Source organism: Gnatocerus cornutus, chromosome 1, assembly GCF_029298725.1.
Source record: "Gnatocerus cornutus isolate USDA-ARS CGAHR chromosome 1, icGnaCorn1.1, whole genome shotgun sequence".
Lineage (NCBI taxonomy): Eukaryota > Metazoa > Arthropoda > Insecta > Coleoptera > Tenebrionidae > Gnatocerus > Gnatocerus cornutus.
In genome coordinates, this window is record NC_142233.1 from 11441738 (window position 1) to 11462641 (window position 20904).

The following is a 20904-nucleotide window of genomic DNA, read 5'->3' on the forward strand; positions in this document are numbered from 1 at the left end:
AATTATTACTTCTGTTTTTATAAAAAATGTTTTAGAAATGTTATCAAATGCATGTTGATATCTTGGTATTTTCTATATTATGACTTCTATTTCGAATTAGTACCCTCATTCTTAAACGATTTAATTTTAGAGGTTTTATTGTGTCACTAAAAATCGTGTTGTAATGAGAAAAATTGACTCATTACAGCACGATTTTAACATCTTAAATTTGGATTTTTTGAATTTTGTATAACTTTCACAAGTCAAAAAATTCAAATGCACTTTGTAAACCAGTGTTCGGATGTCAGCAGTCAGCAGTCCATCGACCTGCACATCCCGCTCGTTGTCGATTTTACAATACAAAATAATTGGAACACGTCACAAACTACCTGGTTTATGACACACGCTTCATTTAAAATAATAAATCATAAATTAGAAGCCTCCACGTTTAACTGTTCTTATTAAATATACAATACTTTTTTCGTCCTAAAATTGATTTCCACCACGTATTTGTTGTGCTCCTTGTTTGTCGATTTCTTCGTAACCTCAATTTATAACCCATAATCCACATGACGAAGTTATCTCTCTGTTACTTTGATAAATAGCACCGAAATCAATTATGAACTCCTTAGGTTTGTTCTTTCCAGGAAGTTCGTTAGAAAAACAAACTTTTATCACAGCGTTTGAAAAATCATCTCCATTTGTTTTCGTCTTATAATTTTTAATATTCCGTTGATGGCCTCTTATAAAGTTCAATTTATTTCATTCCGAGGCTCAACCATATTTTCGGCGGTGTATCGCATCAATAATTCCAAGTAATCATATTTAACATGGGGTGTAGATTTATTGCTAACCACCGCTCTGATTTATGGGAATCAGCTATAAATAAAATTCGATCATTTTTCTCTGGTCAAATTTCAGCTACACACTTATTGTATGTGTGACACGTATTTGAAATATGGCGTATGGAAAAAGAAATAAGCTTTTGAAACAAAAGGGTTCGCGGTCACGTTCCATTGTCCATTAGCAGATTTGTTACTAAAAAGGATTTCCAACTTTATTCTATTTCGTGTGCCTTCCAGCATGCCAATGCAGATTCATTTTTTTATGGGAACTTGGGGGAACTTTGCGCCGACAACGTCTGGATGGATTCAATTGTGGTTTTGCTACATGGCTCTAAAAGGAGACTGATAAGTGGAGTCCGGCTTCTTATCTCTGCACTATTTTAGTCGCACGGTCTTGAGTTTCTTTCTATCCTCAGTTTTTATAACTAAGATAAGTGAAAAAAATTGCGATTTTAAAATTGTAAAGGAGATAAACATACAATTTGAATAAATTTTTTGAGTTTAATGAATAATTATTATGGAAATTTTACCATTTTTATTCGATTCATAAGAAAATGTCCTAAGGGGAGTTCTTTGAATTATTATTGCCTTATTATTTCTATCATGAGTTTTTGCCAAAGAAGGCAATTTTTACTCCCACGGTTATACAAAACTTGAATACAATTAATAGATTAAACGAACTTACCTGTGAAGTTCAATCTTAATGATATGAGGCCTCGTCGAAGAAAATAAAACATGTAGTACCTTTGTGTACGGCGCCGAACGCACACTTTTTAAAGCTAGAGAAAAAATAAAATCCCTAACTCCCCACTCCATACCACGTCTGCGGCGGTGCTTCATTCAGTTTAAAGAGAAGAAAAATTTGTTGCAATGGGCAGCTATAGGGTTGGGAGGGATATTATTTTCTTCGACGAGGCCTCATATAATTAAGATTGAACTTCACAGGTAAGTTCGTTTAATCTATTAATTATATTTCGGCCTCGTCTCAAAAATAAAACATGTAGATGTTTAAAGAAGAGTGCAACAAATTTTACCGAGTATTCAGTAAAAAGAATACTAAAGAATTCAAATTTCAGAAGAACCAAAAACCACTAGAATTGATTTGGATTGTCACTTGCAAATGGTTAAAATAATGTGTAATGTCACACTGATAGAACATTTAGACGAAGGAAAAAATTTTGTCTGAGAGAATGATTCTCGAAATTTTTTTTTTATAAAAACGTTTCTCTTTTGCAGCAGAGGTCTAGTTCGTTCTTATGTAAGACCTTCTTGAAACAATGTAAGTTGTATTGCAGAAAGAGACTAAGCTGAAAACTTTTGAATAATCATACTTAAAACTTGTGTATGAATATTTTCTTTTCCACATCCTATTGGATTACTAGTAAGATCAATTTTCAATTTTTGGTGTTCAGGTATCTATTAATACATTCTTGCCGTCTTCTGATTTGGAAAAGCTAAGCATGTTATTCTGGTTATTTAATTATTCTATGCAAGTTTACCGATTATTTACTGGTAAACCGTCAAAGTATATTTGTACAACAGAAGTAAGACCTTCAACCTTCATACGTATCCTAAGGCATGTCGCTACGAATTTCAGTATTTTGGTAATTGAGTCTTGTTTTTATCGATGTAATGGTCGTAAGGAAAAATTCCTTGTATGAACCCTGTTACTTACAAAATTGTAGCTCAAAGGCTAACATTTTGGGTTCCTCTGGAGGACCTTTAAAATTAGATTTAATAAAATAAAGTTTACGTTGATACAAGATTAATCAATCTTCCATCTGATGTCAAAGATCGCCACATTTGGTTAAGAAGAGTTCTTCTCTAAATCGAAATGCGTGTTATTATGGAATAGATACCACGTTTAACATGTAGGTATTTATAAACAATAAGTCTTAATAGATGCTCCATTAGCATGCAAGGTCTGAATTCGTTTCCGTGTACAATGATCAGAGTTGGTTGTTGTCCAGTTGGTTTGATGCAATCCGTGTCGTTGTCTTGATCCTTCGTCTGTTTTGATTTTTTTTTTTAAAACTAAGGACTTTTCTTAGTCTCAGCAAAATTGGTTCTCATTAGAACATATTTAATATAACAATCCCGGTGAAAAGATAAACAATTTTTGATTAATCGATAGTTAGAGGTCAATATAGGCAACAACCGGCCCGTATCTGCCATTTTGCTCCCCCCCCTTTTTCTTTAAAGATTGGATGAGATGGTAGTTAACACTACTTCTTTAACTGTCAAAGTATTCTATCTGTATGGAATGTTATTATTATGTTTCCAAAAAAGGCGAAAGTTCTCTCGTCTATGTGATCAATTTTGCAAACTATCGTTATCGTGATTTATCTGCGCTTCCAAAAGATGAAGAAGCCAAGGTTGAGAGAAGAAATTAAGAACTTGGGTTTCCTTGCCAGACTTAGATGAAAATCAAATGCGTTCATTTGCATTTAACTGAAACCGTGTGAATATTTACATCGATCATTAATTATTGTGTATTTATTGACATGTGATTGGAACATTCTGATAGCCACAGATACATTTTATGACAAATGAGTTCCTTATTACTTAAAACAATGTAGGCATAATAGACCTCAACTCCAATTTGTTGAAGATTAACAAATTTAGAACTGACAAACGAAGTAGTTATTGGTTTGTTACATCTACATCTGTAAACGTATTCAATGATCGTCAGTGCAGTGTATTACACTTATTGCACATCTAGAGTCGACTTCTTTCATGAAAAGTTGATTGTAAGTGAGCATTCAAAAACCAGATTCTTCTATTGGTAAAAGATCACCTTCACTATTATGACCTGATTATACTCTGCTGATTGACACACACGAGTATTATGTGTAAAGAGTACTCCTTAGAAATGAATATCATATACTCATTGTATGTCGGTTTCTCGTCCTCTAATCACTTATAATAACTTGTAGTAACGCTCTAGCGTGGCCCAAATTCGCGCTTATTTCTAAGGAAAAAATCAGAAAAATTCAAAAAATGCCGCCACACTGTTGCCAATCCTGGCTGCAACTATACCTCTAGGCGGCCGCCATACTTCATTACGTTTTGCGCGCCCAAATCGCAAGTGTGTTCCTCCTTTTTTCAGGTATCACCTTGATTTTTATTGCAAAATGGGCAAACATAAACGGCGTAGAGTCTCGTCGGACTCCGATGTCGAACATGTTTCCCGCAGAGACCTGGTGAAACGACTGAAAACCTTGGAGAGGAGGATCGAGGAAGAACGGCAGTTTTCCAGAGCCTCGACATCGTTTGATTCAAGGGATTCGCGTGATTTCTTACAGTCACACACGGGTAAAGCTCTTACAGAGTACGAACCCCAGAATCCCCCACTATCCACATGTAAACCTCTTTCACCTGAAATTATCGTGGATAGTGTTGAAGTGGCGTCCATTCACTCCAGTTCCCCAGAATTGGAAATAAAAACTGACAAGTCGCTAGAGCCGGAAATTCTCAACATCCTAGGAGAGGATCCATCATCATCTAAGGTCAAAGATTTTCAGTTGCACCCAGCTCTAGCAAAACGCTGGTCCTACATCTTGGAAAAGGGCCTAGACGACACTTCTAGGGAGACCTTGATGTCCAAATTAGCCACTCCAGTGAATTGCCCAGTACTCAAGGCCCCAGACGTTAATCCGGAACTTTCTGCCGCTGTTCCTCCACAACATTTACGTCGGGACAAGATCCTTGCAGGTTTTCAAGACCAGTTGTCAAAGGCGACCATTTCTCTGGGAAAAGCAATGACAACCTTATTACAAAGTAGGGAAGGAAACCATCCAATAATTGAGTCTATAAACGACTCATGTCGTTTATTAACCGACCTTTGCCACAAAATATCCATCGAACGGCGGCAAAGTTTCCTAACACAACTTTCAAAATCTGTAGGGCAGGTTGCAGCAGAGTCCCCTCCATCAGATCAACTTTTTGGTTCAGGTCTAGGTGAACGCATCAAAGTAGCCAAGACTTTGGAGAGAACAGGTCAAACGTTCAAGGCCTCTCAACCAAGGTTTCCAACCAAGGTCGTCCCAAGAAAGGGGGGGGGAGCAATCAAACCTAAGAAGACAGCCGTCGGTATCGTTAAACCGGAGAGGCCCACCACGTCAAACGAGGGAGTCGCGGTACAAAGGGCCGAGCTCAACACGCAGAGCATATCCTCGGAAGAATTAACTAGCAACGTAAGTATCTTTCTTGCAGGTGCGTTACAGCACTCCTCGCATAAGTGGAAACAAATTACAAACGACCCGGTCATTCTCCAGTGGATTAAGGGTTACAAAATTACCTTTCTCACCACACCAAAACAATCTGCCTCTTCTACCTCCAGCCTCTCCAATAAAATGGATGGCATTGGCAAAGCCATAGACGATTTGATTCGTAAGGGAGCAGTGAGAATTTGTGAACCTCACCCCAAACAATTTTTATCTACATATTTCCTCGTAGAAAAGTCCAGTGGTGGTAATCGGTTCATACTGAACCTTAAAAAGCTGAATAATTTTGTCGATTGTCCTCATTTCAAAATGGAAGACTATCGTACAGTTTTGAAACTCATGCAACAAAATTGTTTTATGGGAAATATAGACATTAAAGATGCTTATTTCGCTGTTCCCATTCACAGCGAACACCGTAAATATTTAAGATTTTCCTTTCAGGGCATCCTGTATGAATTCTGCTGCCTGCCTTTTGGGCTTAACTCAGCTCCGCTTGTGTTTACTAAAATAATGAAACCCATTGCAGCTTGGCTTAGGAACAAAGGCATCATCTGTATCATCTATTTAGATGATATCTTGATATTTGGAGATACTTTCACACAGTGTGTTTCCAATCTGACACAAACAACAACTCTTTTGGGGGAACTGGGATTCACCATAAACAGAGATAAGAGTAGCCTTGTTCCTTCTCAAAACTGCAAATTCTTAGGCTTTTGCTTTGACAGTATTAACATGTGTATATCTCTACCTGGCGACAAGAAGAGTAAAATCCTGCAAAAGATTAGGTTTTTTAAACGATGTTCCACTTGTACCATTAGGGGTTTTGCCCAACTGGTTGGCACTTTGGTATCAGCATGTCCAGCTGTAAAATATGGATGGCTTTACTTGAAAATTTTTGAACGGGAAATTTACTTAGCTTTAGCCAAGTCGTCACAAAACTATGACTCCAATATGACGCTTTCTGCAGCAGTTCACACTGATCTTGAGTGGTGGGAATTAAATATTGCAAAGGCATATAATCCGATACGAAACGAATCATTCACAACTGAAATTTATACTGATGCATCCACCACCGGTTGGGGCGCTTACTGCTCTGACATTGGTACTCATGGTTGGTGGAGTCATGATCAAAAAGCCCATCACATAAATTATCTTGAACTTTTGGCAGTTTATTTTGGTATTAAGTGCTTTGCGAAAAGTTTACGTAACTGTAATGTTTTATTAAGAATTGACAACACAACAGCCTTATCTTACATAAATCGAATGGGTAGCATTAAGTATCCTCAATTTTGTAGGTTAGCAAGAAAGATTTGGCAATTTTGCGAACAAAGGGACATATGGTTGTATGCTTCATACATTTCTACTAAGGATAATTTCTTCGCTGATCGCGAATCTCGAATGATCTCGACCGAAACTGAATGGGAACTTAGTCAACCTTTTTTTAATCGGATTGTACAGGTCTTTGGATCCCCAGATGTGGACCTATTTGCGTCTAATTTGAATTATAAATGCGATACATATTTTTCCTGGCTAAGAGATCCGAATTCTTCTGCGGTAGATGCTTTTACAGTAACTTGGACAAAGTTTTTCTTTTATGCATTTCCGCCTTTTTCATTGGTTTTAAGAACCCTAAATAAAATTTTACACGACAAAGCTGAAGGCATATTAGTCGTTCCCAATTGGCCTTCACAAGCATGGTTTCCGCTATTTAAAAAGCTTTTAATTAGTGAACCTTGTTTTTTAGGACCTGACTCAGACTTACTGTCTTCTCCTTTTAGATCGACACACCCGCTCGCAGCCACACTTACCCTGGTTGTCGGTCATTTATCCGCGAAGCGCTCTTAAGAAGGAAGGTTCCAATAGACACAGTTCCGATACTGATAGATTCTGTCACAACGTCAACGCTACGCCAGTATAATGTTACCTATCAATTGTGGTGGGACCACTGTGAGAAGAACAACATCTCTAAATATGAAGCAAAGGAAAATGAAGTTCTGTCCTTTCTACAAAGTGTTTTCGTTTCAAAGACCAACAGGTACGGCTCCTTTAATTGCCATCGATCAGCACTCTCTCTGGTCCTACCAGAGGCTGTTTGTCATCATCCCTTCGTCAAAAGATACTTAAAGGGCATCTCTAAATTAAGACCAGCGAAGCCTAAATATGATGACACATGGAGTCCATACCAGGTACTTAAATACATATCACATCTGGGTTCAAATGCAGGCCTAAATTTGATGAATCTAACGTGCAAGCTGGTTACGCTTTTGGCCCTGGTGACGGCGCATAGAGTTCAGACTTTTTCGCTTATAAAAATTAACAATATTTTTCGAAAGGATGATCACATAAATATAAGGATTACAGATCCAATTAAAACAAGTAACCGAACTGGTAGACAGCCCTGTTTGGAGCTCCCCTTTTTTCATGAAAACGAGAATTTATGCGTAGCATCAACATTACTACGCTATATAGAAGTGACATCTGACATTCGAGGAGACAATCATTTTTTGTTTATTACTCAGACTAAACCGCATAAGAAGGCAACTACCCAAACTATCAGTCGGTGGATTAAAAAAACTCTCAGCGCAGCTGGCATCGATACAAACAAATATTCATCCCATTCTACACGGCACGCGTCGACCTCAGCCGCTAAAAGACAAGGTATCTCAATAGATATCATAAGGAAGACTGCTGGTTGGACTGGACAATCTCTGACCTTCGAAAGGTTCTACAATCGACCTGTGCAAGGTCCCTCCTTTGGAAGGAGCATTCTTAATATGGGGGAGCATCCCTAATTTTTCTAAACTTTTATATACTCCTATTATTCATGTATTCACATATAGTATATATCCATGTTTTCGTTACCACATTAAAGAGTTTCTTTTTTGATGGTTGTCTATCAAAACACAACAAAAAAGGGAAAAATCGCAACGCATCTTTAAACATCTACAAGTTATTATAAGTGATTAGAGGACGAGAAACCGACATACAATTATTTAATCAAATGAATTTTATGAAATTCGATTATAATTGTATAAGGTTTCTCGTCCGAATAATCACTCCCCTCCCATCCCAACATCTCTACCCCAAATTGAGACGTTGCAATTTTTAGCTAAATATGGCTTTATGCTTTAAACTTAATGAAGTATGGCGGCCGCCTAGAGGTATAGTTGCAGCCAGGATTGGCAACAGTGTGGCGGCATTTTTTGAATTTTTCTGATTTTTTCCTTAGAAATAAGCGCGAATTTGGGCCACGCTAGAGCGTTACTACAAGTTATTATAAGTGATTAGAGGACGAGAAACCTTATACAATTATAATCGAATTTCATAAAATTCATTTGATTAAATAATTGTATTTGATTAAGATGCGCTCATTATAAGGGTCACATAAAAAATGCTCATTTACACTAGAGCATTATGGATATTCTTTGCATCCAACCTAAATTTACTTCCTTTTACTTGAAAACTCAAAAAATAAACGTTTGAAAGGATGCCGTTATTGGTCCTCGAGTTCCTGAGTTCTTACTAATAAGTGGGTGCAGTTGATGTACTAATTGTACAAAAATATGCATTACGTGTAGTATAGAGTTTTACTCCTTCTAACTTACACACATTCTAGGTTTGCAAGATATTCCATTTCTTTTATGAGAAAACTCCGATTTGCCAACATTAGCCCCATTTGCCACCATTAGCGTTTATTTACTGAAAAGTAATTATAGTGTATCCAATGACACATATACATATTATAACATGTAAGGTACATTTAATGCACTTTTAATTTAATTGCATCATTAATGCTAAGGTGTACCCATTAACACCTAAACAAATATTGGTATTTCTCCTGTCCAGACTTGAATCCTTGCGAGATGACTCATGAAGGTGAAGATTTGGAAAGATACTCTCATGATAATTCATTACCATCATTGGATATTTGACTACAATTGTATATGAGGTATACAGTGTACTATTGACATTTAGAATTAAATTAAAATTGAAAGTGCACACTGGCACATGCATCTTATACGCATAGTCCACATTTGAACCTGAAAACAACCAGTACATTTGCCACGTGACTGCAGTGTAAAATTTCACTGACAATTGCGTTCATTTATATGGAACGAACCTTTACAGTGATGGACTACGAAGTGCACACTGGTACATGCATCTTACGTGCAAAGTTCACTTTTGAACCTGACAACAATCAGTACATTTGCTACGTGACTGAAGTGTAAAATTTCACTGACAATTGCGTTCATTTATGTAGAACGAACCTTTACAGTTATGGACTACGCGACATGGAATGACAGTCCTAGCCATATACACATGCATTTATCTGTCGAGTGTGCCTACTTACTGTCATTTGACACTGTGTAAGTATTGGCACGATCTAACAGCAATTTTGAGTATAATGAGTTGTTAACACTGCAACCACTCTTAGAACTTCTTCCTGTATGCTCACAGAATCAAATCGTGAAAAAATAATGGAAAGGCAATTGGTCATAGATCATTGTGCACCATTGACGCAAGATTGCGGTATACTCACTGACACCTGCATGTGGTAGATTTAGTCTGTGTATTCATTATCACTTAAACCATTGTATAGGCGTAACTTGCAAAAATCTAGTTTTATTTGATGTCATTGAATGAATCTATGGAGGAATTATGAACTTTTAATAGATGACTTCAGTGAACTCATTGATTGTAACGAAACTCGTTAGATTTGTCGTATGTAATCATGCATAACATGTATCTATTGCACTGAAAAATCGTGTATCATTTACACTTAAAATCGTGTACCGTTAACTCTTGCTTGTATTGCAGTCATTGTTTATTATTTCCTTATTTATATTTGGCCATTGCGTACCACTGACGCTTCAACATCGTGTACCATTGCCACTTAAACATTGTTTACCATTGGTACGTAATTACAGTGTATTTATTATTAGTATGTGTAAAAAGTGTATTCATTACACTTCAAAATGTTGCCGATACTCCTTGTATTAACCATTCGATTTCCTTCAAGAGAAAATCTTGTTGCATAGAAACGAATCCTGGAACCCATGTGTCCATCCATTGGTCATCATCCTCGTGTACTCCTTGACATTTGGGTATTATGTGTAAAGTGGACTCATTGACACTTATACACCATGTACTCCTTGACATTTGGGTATTATGTGTAAAGTGCACTCATTGACACTTATACACCGTGTACTCATTGACACTTATGCACCGTGTACTCATTGACACGTTATACATGTAAGCAACTGCCCTGTATTCACTAGAATATCCAAATTATGGATAAGATGTACTCATTGACACCAAGAAATTTGTGGGTTCTTCTTCGAGTAGAAACTTCTTTTGAAAAAACCCATAACTACAAAAACTCCTGAAGCGATGCGTCCACGGATCCTCATCAACCCATTGTTTTTGTTTATTATGTGAAAAGTATACTCATTGACACTTAAACACCGTGTACCATTTCCACGTAACAGATCTTGTTGCAAGGTACTCAATAGCACCTACAATGGATGCATCATTCTGGGGTCATTGCCCTTGGAAGCAATGTTCGTACTTCTTACAGCAAAACTCCGATCTGTTCTACAAAAAATGTTATAATGTTGTCTAAACTTACATTTGTATACAAATTTTGTTTTGATGAGTATGTGCGGCAAGCACAACAAGAGCTGAGCGTCCACCAGCTGAGCCGCCATTTTGTACGGCGGCGTGATACCAGTTCCATTGGATTGTTTTCATTGTTTCTGATTACTCAGAGAAGAGTTAGAAGAGTTTGAATACCTTGATTTGAACAGGAGCAACGTCTTTTCAGTTTTGATGAGAGTTCTTCTGGATTTTGCACAATTTAATGGCAAAAAGAACAGTGTTTTGAGAAACCGTACGTGCGGTTCGGCACAATAACAAAGAATGAAGCACCGCCGCAGACGTGGTATGGAGTGGGGAGTTAGGGATTTTATTTTTTCTCTAGCTTTAAAAAGTGTGCGTTCGGCGCCGTACACAAAGGTACTACATGTTTTATTTTTGAGACGAGGCCGAAATATAATACAAAATTATGTCTTATTAGTAGAGCGCTTTCAATTTTTGTAAATTGTCAAAAAATATTAAATTCAAAGTTCAGGTTTACTTTTTTTGATTAAATATGATAGAATTTTTATAATCCCACTTTCTGAGTTTCTCAAGGGTTTTCAGTTATTACCCAATTTTTCTCTTACTCCCAGGACTGTATTTTTCTCAATTTTTAAATTATATTTTTTACAAAGATTCATTGTTTCTATTTTCTTATACACCTACTTACTGAAAGTTTAAAATTAATTTTTCACTTTTTATTGTCTAAAAATTTATAAATTTATAAAGTTTCCAGACTAGTAGGTTTTCAGGTTGGAATTATCATGTTTTCTCTAAAAATTCGCTAAAAATTCATAGTTCGGATTTTTAAAAGAAGCGAATTGAAAAAAAAAGTCATTTTTTAATTTAACAATGATCCGATTCAGTTCATTTTCGTGTAATACTTAAAAGATTTTCTGCCACCGAAAATCGTGCTGGTATGAGCCATTTATAAACGATTTTTAGTGACTTTCATTTTGAGATTAAAAATTGTGCTGAGTTAAGAAGACATTAAAAATCGTTTAACAATGGCTCATTTCAGCACGATTTTTGGTGTAAGAATGAAAAGTCGCTTAAAATTGGTTAAAAATAAGAGTAATATGCCAACTTGTACGCTAGTTTGACTGTTGTCGTAGTTGCTGATAAAATTTTGTATTGCATTCATGTCTTATTGGCTTAAAACATTCAAGAAATGCGTAAATAACTGGAACTAACTAATGTTTTGTGTATTTTTTAACACTTTTTATAAACAATGCACATATAAATTTCGTAAGCAAATAAGCTGAGAATGTTTGCACGTGTTCCATTGTCTGGAACAGTTGAATACATATAGTGTTTCAGAGAATTTAGTGATTTTTATTTTTGATTTTAGTTACTTTTGGAGTTTTTATATAAAATACGCCGACATAATTATAATCTTATTAGTCACTGTCTTGAAATTTGAAATTTTCATTTTTTTTAAATAATTTTTTTAATAATAAAATCCTTTCAAACTTATTTCAGTAAATGGTACTAGATAAAAGATAGTATTATATTTGCTTGTTATGATCATTATTCACTCGGTTAATTTGCTCCACTTTCTCGCACTTGTTCGGGTCGCAAATAACAATATGAATAAAATAATGTGCTCGGATAATAATATACTATTTTATAAAATATCTAAATGTTACAAATCTTAGACCTCGAATTTCTGAAATTTATAATTTCTAAGTTTCTCAAGCTTTGATCACATAAATTTTTAGACTTCAGACGTCAACTTCTTTTGATTTTCAGTATTATGAAATAAATAGTTTTTTTTATTTTATTATTTTTAACTCCTAGTTTTCCGAGATCCTTAAATTACAAATTTCGGAATTTTCAGTGTTTTACAGACTTTCGTTGGTTTTCAGACTCGAAATTAAACTTGCAAAGTTTTCAGTTCTTATTTTTTTGTTTTTTTCCTTTTAATTTTTTTCATGTAGGTAGACAATTAACAATCTTAAATATTTAGTTTAGGTAAGTTAGATTCCATTTATTTTTCTATTCATACATGGACTAATCGAGTCGTGACTAAATTATTTTGTATGTCAAAGTCAAATTTGATTGTGAGTGTTAAGCACTGTCAATTTAAAAAAAATGCATTAGTTTCACATATCAAATTGACAGTAATGCATAGACTACACTCAAACTTTCAAAATGTAAAAAAAATGTCGCCCAAAATAATTTGGTCGCAACTGCACAGGTTTATTTATTTTTAGCAAGACAATGCTACTGGTTCAAGTTTCTTAAATATCATAAATAAAAACACAATTTACAAACAAAAATATAATTAGATATTTTTACCCTAAAACACATCTTACAAAAGATCGAGCTTCAAACCAGCATTTTTAAGTAAAAGAATAAATACTTCAAAAGTTTGCGTCTGATGTGACGTCACTACTATTATCAGACTCTTACTAAATTTTGAACGCTTTTTTGGTCTTTTTGACTGCTGATTTAAAAAAACACTTTCGACTGAATAGCGTTTGTTAGTTTTAGTCCTCTTCGGACTTTTGCCTTTCTCATGAAAGATGTGTCGTTCCAGTTTGAGTTGGCCAATGTTCCATTTTAATTATGCTCTCATATTTTGGTAATGATAGTTTCCGTACATAGAAACAGTGGAATTTTATGAATTGAATTATTCTAAACTCACATTTTTTACCTACGACCATTTAGTTATTTGTTTATAACCTAGTTTATTTTAAACAAGTTATGATAGCCATAATTGGAACCCGTGTATGTAGTTATGAAATTTATCGCGGGATGTGTTTCATCAATTTATTCTAGTACTCAATGAAAACAACTGTCTGATTTTATTACTAATGTCATTAAAGTTTTTGTGTAATTTAAAGAAAAAAAATTGTGTTTAAACATGGGTGATAGTAGTGATAGTAGCAGTAATAGTAGTAGTTCTGACGAATTAATGAGTGCTCAACCAGACATTGCGGACCCGGCAAAAGAAAAAACCCTAAGTCTCTTGCCGAAAAAATTCAAGGTTAGTTTCTACTTTTTTGTGGTCGTAGATAAAGCTTAGTATTACACTAGTATGTATGTGGCCTTTATTCATTCGGTTGAATTACTCCACTCGCTCGCAAGCCAGCTCGCGTTGCAAACTCAATCTTGTAAATAAGAGGTCTCATAAAACCAGCACCATTAATATACAGAACAGGAAAGATAGAAGTAATATGACACGCAAATGTTAAAAGTTGATTGACAAGTCTCAAAAATCAAATGAAATCGATCAAAAAACCAGAATAAAAAAACGAATTAAAACTTCATTTTGAAAAGAAGCGGTCTTTCTCCTACCGACAAATTTAAAATGCTTTTTTTGACTACAAATCTATTAATTTGAAAATTTAAAGATCTAAGGAATTGGCAGAATCTTACAATTTGACTGTTAAAGCATTTAAAAACTGATAACTGCGACCTGAAAAAAACTGAAGAAAATTTTAAGAATGTTCTAAAAATTTTGGTTTAAACCGGCTTGTTTTCTCAAATCTTCAGAGAAACTTTTTGGATCAAATCTTGGTGACAAAAATTATCAAAAATACGATTTATGTATTCCCAAACTATGCTGTAGCCCGTTTCGATAGCAATGCTACCATCATCAGAGCGATGATTTGAGTTTAATCAACGCTCTGATGATGCATTCAAATTGCCATCGAAACGCGCGTCAGCATTTTTTTGACGAAATTTGGTGTTTGGGAATAAAATGTATTTTTGATAAATCTTCAGAAATAAAAATTTGTGAATTAAAGATTTATGGTAATAATGGAATTATGGTTCTTTGTCTTTGATATTTAGCACACTTAATAATATTGAACTGTTTATAAATCGAGTGAAAATTCAAAATTATATACATAAAAATGCAGATTTGAAAAAATTCAAAAAATTGAAAAAATTGTATTGAATTACTATTAAAAATTTCAGTCTTTCTTTCTAAAATTTGGCACGCTTAAGAAGCTAGAGTCTTCTATAAAGCGAGCAAAATTTCAAAATTTTTAACGCAAAATTGCAGATTTAGAAAAGTTGAATTTTTAAAAAAGAAAAAGTGCTGTTTATTTATTTTTTTAATTTAGTCTTTAATTTAGTTTAATTTAGTTTTTAGTTTAGTTTTTAATTTAATTTATTTTATAATTTTAATTTAGTCCGGTATTTTTAAGCTCTTCCTCTATGATATTTAGCATACGTAATAAATTTGAACTGTTTATAAAGTGAGTGAAAATTCGAAATTATATACATAAAATTGTAGAGTAATATAACACGCGAACGTTAAAAGTTGATTGACAGGTCTCAAAAATCGAATGAAATCGATCAAAAAACCAGAATAAGAGAATAAATTAAAACTTCATTTTGAAAAGAAGCGGTTTTCCTCCTACCGACAAATTTAAAATGCTTTTTAATTTAGCAAATCGCCTGCAACACTGTCTCCCAATGCGGAGAAGAGAGGAATAATAGCCGCTTTCCGAAGTACAGATTTACACTTTTCCCGTTGAAAAAACTTCTTGAATAAATTGGTTCGAATGATTAATTCTTCAGGAAGCAGACGCTATAATTCTTCCTAATGTGTCGAACAACATGCCAGGAAATGTTCCAAAGTTGAAAAAAATGAATTCGCAGAACGCTCAAATGGTTAAATTAATTATCACGTTAGTTAGATGCTCGACAGGCGTAGTTAATTATCAAGTTAGCAAACAACGATAGAATTGAATGCAGAAAGTGCTGCAATGTTGCCAGGAAAGTCAATATCGTTTATGCTTTCCACAATAAGACTACCCAACCCTCTTCCTGCGTCCTTGCAAAACTTTGTTTTGAAACACAAGAGATAACTTGAAGATCATTCTAGTATCTTGGTTCAAGTCTATGACAACCCCATATGCTGTTTGTTTATGATGGAGATTATATTTGATAATTTAAGTTTGAAACATGCTGTCGGAGTTTAATAAGCATTAAACAGTGAACGAGATGAGCTCGGAAAATTGTTTTAAAGTGCTTAAGTTTTAGCACACCCTCTTATAAACGAATGCTATAATCTTCACCATCGAGTGTGGAGTGAATCGTAATAAAGGCCGTTTTATATACTTTCACCTCCAATTAAATTCCTAAGGAACTAACATCCGATGACTTTTGCAGTTAAAACTACATTTGAGTTACACTGTGCTTTCTTAAATCATAACAACGTTGCTCTGGCTTGGTTTATTTATGACAACAAAAAGCTTCGGCGTTATGACTACATGAACCACATAATACAGTTTATTACCGACTTTGCAACTTTTGAGAGTCGATGCAACCATTATGAACGTTCCCAAACTTCTACTCCAAGTCTAAAATTTAATCACACTTTGCGTCTTGATTCATTTATTACACCACTCAGTTTGTGTTGTAAGCTATAATGTGTTCCGTTAGATTAGATTTTAGAAATTAACAAGTTTTCCTCATTTTATTATAACCATAAAAGAGCTTGAATTCATATCACCTGTGCTTGTAATTACAGTGTTGAAGCAACATTAAGATATTGAAATGTATCATTTTAAAACTCTATTAATTTTCCAGGTAATTATTTATTTATTTAATTAACACTATGGAGGCATTTAGAAACTTGACAAGTCGACATATTTCTCGGCCGTATCTGTTGATAAGGTGTGAAAATTTGACGCTTTGCGCAGCTGCTTCTTCGAGTTACAAATATCCCAAGTGTACTTCTAATAACATTTTTCTACAATTGCTATATAAAGTTGACATTTTGACGTTTTTAGACCCATATATGTAATATTTATTTATGGAACAAACACCGAAAAAATCAAAGCAAAACCAGCGAGTCATAAGAGCGAGGTTTCGCTATGAGCTTTTCGCGACAGTACTGTACATGTTTTTTATGCTGATTTTTGTATAGTTATTTGCTTTTACTTCTATATTTACTGTTAAGTGGAGTGTCAATTTTAATATAACTGGCAGAACTATCACTAAAAGTTTTTATCATTAAATTTTCTTCCGATTGTAGAAAAAATTGTGTGCTACACACACGAAGTCTCATTTAATAAACGTACCATTTCGCAACTCGTTGCAAAAATAGCTATTATGAGTGTATTTGTGTCCATTGTTTATTTGAACTATTTCACTCCATGCAAAGCACAAATAACGGCATTGATCCCTTCTGGCTTTTATGAAAATTAATTTTTTTGGTTTTATGTGTAGCAACGTGAACAAGCGCCAGTTTATTACTGTTTTATCAAACCAATACTCGCGCAAATTCTCCAATCTCTGTGCATTGCAGGAGGCAAAATTGTGGATATTAATTTTGATTTGGAAAATAGAATGATTAGCGTTTCCATTTCAGTTTTTCCTAATGTAATTGAAGGAGGATTTTGGGAAAAAAAGTACAAAAGGACTTCTAAAGGGGCATATGAAATTTAACCCTTACAGAATAACAATTTTTCAGTTTGTTCAGGCAGTTGAACGTCTTAAGTTTCGGGTTTCAATTGTACCAGCTTGTGGGTAAAAAAGTTTTTAGGAAATCTCAGAATCTCAAATGAAAATTTGGAGAATCCCAAGTTCTTAGAACTTCTTACAGCAAAATGTTGACCTCAAAACGTAGAAAAACAAGAAATGAATTTAAAGCTGAAAATCTGAGAAACTCAAAAATCTAGATCTTTTTCATTATCATTTCTCATGTTAGTTTTGCCTCCATTCTAGTTAGGTAGATAGTAAAGAACCTAAGAGTTTAGGAATGAGAGGATCTAATATAAATCTGCAAAAACTTAAATATAATAATAAAAAAAATCAAAGCATGAAAACATGCTAAAAGTTTAGAATGTTTCGAAAAATTTGTGATTATACGGTCTTTTTCACAATATTTTATTAGAATTTGAGGAAGTTGCTGTTTTTGATTTGCTTATTAATTTTGTCAAATGTCAAAATGGTAGATCAAGCGGAACAAATTTTAGAAGTTTTTCATTTTAAAGTAGACTAAAAATTTTGGATATTTTTTTAAAATTTGTAATTGGTCTTTTGCCTGTATGTATTACAATAAAATGTGTAAAAGTATTTTTTTTCTTGCGTTGTCAAATGTCAAAGTTATCGACCAAAAAGAACAAAATTTTGGAAATTTTTATTTTAAAGGCAATCTAAAATTTTCGATATTTTTTGTAAATGTTTGTAAAAACCCAGTATTAGCGTTTTGTTGTTTTTGACTCGCTTATTTATGTTCTTTAGAATATACCAAAAGTATAGACAAAGAGAAACAATAATTAAAAATGTTTCTTTTATTTTTTTTGTAAAAAATTCTAAAATTGGAAAAAAAATTAAGCCTGAAATTGAAGGATTTTAGCGCGGGAGAACTTGAGGGTTTAAAAATTTAAGTTAGAATGAAAAGTAAAAATGAAAATTTAGGTTATGCAATCTGAAAAAACGGGAAAACATCCTAAGTATTCCTAAAAGTTTTTAAAATTTCAAAAAGTAATGTAAAGATTTTAATTTAAAGTAACAAAACCAAAATCTAAAATTTGGAATTTCAAAACTTTTTTTTTTTAAATCTTATTTAGCAGAATTAATTAATATGATTAATATTCTCTAGTAAGATTATTATATTATATTATTATTATTATATTATAAACTTTTCAAATTACATAATCTTATACAGGGTGATTTTTTTAAAACGGCAGGCGTTGTAGAATTTTTATTTATGAACCGATTTCAAAAATTAAAAAAAAAAATTAAATGGTTTTTAATTTACTATTAACTGATAATTTTAAAATTATTTGACACCACGCACCTAGATTTCATTAACTTTTATTGCCTGTTTTTTTTTATTTTTGATATATTTTTTTTTAATATTATTTGTAAAAGTAGAACATATTAAACATTTCTGAATCAAGAATATTTATATCTTCCAAATTAGGAAAAAAAATATGGGTGCCAATTTAAAATAAGAAAGTTGAGTATCGCCCAAAAAATACTAAGACATTTAGAAAAATTTTAAAATCATCAGTTTATAGGAAATAAAAACCATTTAATTTGCTTTTTAAATTTTTGAAATCGGCTTATAAATAAAAATTCTAAAACGCCTGCCGTTTTTAAAAAATCACCTTGTATGAATGAAAAATCAAACAAAATAAATTGAAGAACCTGAAAATTCGAAAAATCTCAAACCTCGAGAATTTCGGCACTAAAAATCGATTCATGATAAAAAAACTTAAAGAATTAACTAAAAATACGACCTAAAAATTAAGAAACCAAAAAATTTTACAATTAAAAATGTTCTAAAAATTTTGGTTTCATCCGGCTTGTTTTCAAATTTTCAGAAAATAAAAATTTGGAAATAAAAAAATTATGGTAATAATGAAATTATGGCTCTTTGTCTTTCATATTAAGCCCACTTAATAACCTTGAACTGTTTAAAAAGCAAGTGAAAATTCAAAATTATATAAATAAAATTGCAGATTTGAGAACATTGTGATTAAAAAAAATTAAAAAAAAAACACCTTTAATTTGCCATTTGTGCCATTTAAGATAGGAACCGAACGAAACTTCAAAATTTTAGAATCAAAATTGCAGCTTTTAGAAAATTTTCTATTTTGAAAATCAAATCAGACCCTACTCGGTTTACTGGAAATTTGGATTAGCGAGAGGTGCTACTGTATCTTAAAAACATACTCAAATATGCACCTGAGAGCAAAATATGCAAAAATATGCATTTTGCCTATAAATAATCCGAGCTTGATATTATGTAATTTCACTCTGACATTTTAATTTTAAAATTTACACGACTAGTTCCAAGCAGATATTTATCGATCATCAGATTAAATTGTTACAGTGGATAAATTCGCAAAAGTTTTAACACAGCTAATCCACTTTGTATAACACTCAACAAATGGGCTAATTTTATTTTATTCAAATAACATTGTGGAATCTCTATCCGAAGATAATTGTATCATTTATCTAATATTGAAGTGTACGATCAATCTTATTAAATCTCCTTGCATTTTAAAATATCTTTGATACAATCTAAATCTGAGATGTAACAAGCTATATCAAAGCAAAGCATTCAAGGAACACCCACTCCAAACAGATACCTTTGATTAGTACCTGAATATAAATCTTCGCCCCGCATAAATCTCTGTTATCTGACGCCCGAATATATCGTAGATAATGGGATAAATCCGGAATAATAACTATGATCTTGTTAACTGCAATTTAAATAGTCGTCTCATAAATCCTGATTAAATTTGGTGGGATTCCGGTCGAGATTAATACAAGAACGTGCAGAATTAATCGCATGTTTGTAGAGTTGTGGAATATTTCAAAGGGTTTCTAAGGAATGTGTGGAGTTTTCTTTACTTGATTAAATTAGTTTACTCAGAAAGATCTCCAATGCAAATTGTTGGACTCGAGATTACTTGCTTCGGATTGCAACAATGCGAGCTCGATATAAAAATCCGCTTGTGCCTTCGGGAATTCAATAAACCTCTCTAAACAGATACTTAGACTTCATTACTATTAATTATTAGCTTCTCCAAATATCGTTCCTGGAAATCCAATAATTATTCATACCCGAGCCCAACTCCCAACATTGATTTAACTCGAAGTTGATTTATTCATGATTTGAATGGTAGTTTTTGTACCTGTAATTCGAAGACTGACTAATAGCTCCGAATTCCGTTGTATTCATTTTTTGTGTCTGGCGGAGAATGTAAGAAACGTAAAAAGGGTGAACAGCTGAAAGTAAGCAGACTGCATCTTCCATTTGTTGTTCTATTAGATTATTTTGAAACACAATCTCCTTGGAAATATCACGTTACGAAATTACTCGACAATGTCCTACTGGCTTCGCATTGTCGAAGAAAATGGCAGTACTGGCACTCTCGGGAAATCTCATAAGTAATGCTTCTAGTTTGAATTGGACGCTTGCTGGACGTCCTGTTTTGTATTCCTTGGGAGCCGACATTTTTTTTGATCTAAATAAGATTGACCCAAGTTTCAAAATGATTGCCAACTCCTTCAAAATTTACTAGTTCAAAGAAAAAAACAAAAATTTAAAGTGGGACCTAAACAGGCAAACTAAAGAACATAAGCAATCATTTTGGTAACACATTGAGCCAATTAATAGAAGAATTTTGAAAAGGAAAAGGGAATCAATCTAAAGAAAAGTAACAAAATAATGAGAAAAAATCTGTAAGAGAATCTTTGAAATTTTTAAATAAATAATACTCCGATCAAGATTT

At 33.4% G+C, this 20904-nt stretch overlaps 2 protein-coding genes across 2 annotated transcripts in view; one reads left to right on the forward strand and one right to left on the reverse strand.

Moving 5' to 3' along the window:
• pxb (putative Hedgehog signaling attenuator pxb) overlaps window positions 1-20904 on the reverse strand; it is a 289900-nt gene that overhangs the window by 129223 nt on the left and 139773 nt on the right. The gene's annotated exons all lie outside the window — the stretch shown is intronic.
• Window positions 3919-7519, forward strand: LOC148180384 (uncharacterized). Its single transcript, XM_088045760.1, has 3 exons — window positions 3919-5020; window positions 6829-7236; window positions 7404-7519. Exons 1-3 carry the CDS (start codon window positions 3959-3961, stop codon window positions 7419-7421), a joined length of 1488 nt encoding a protein of 495 aa, XP_087901886.1. The 5' UTR covers window positions 3919-3958; the 3' UTR covers window positions 7422-7519.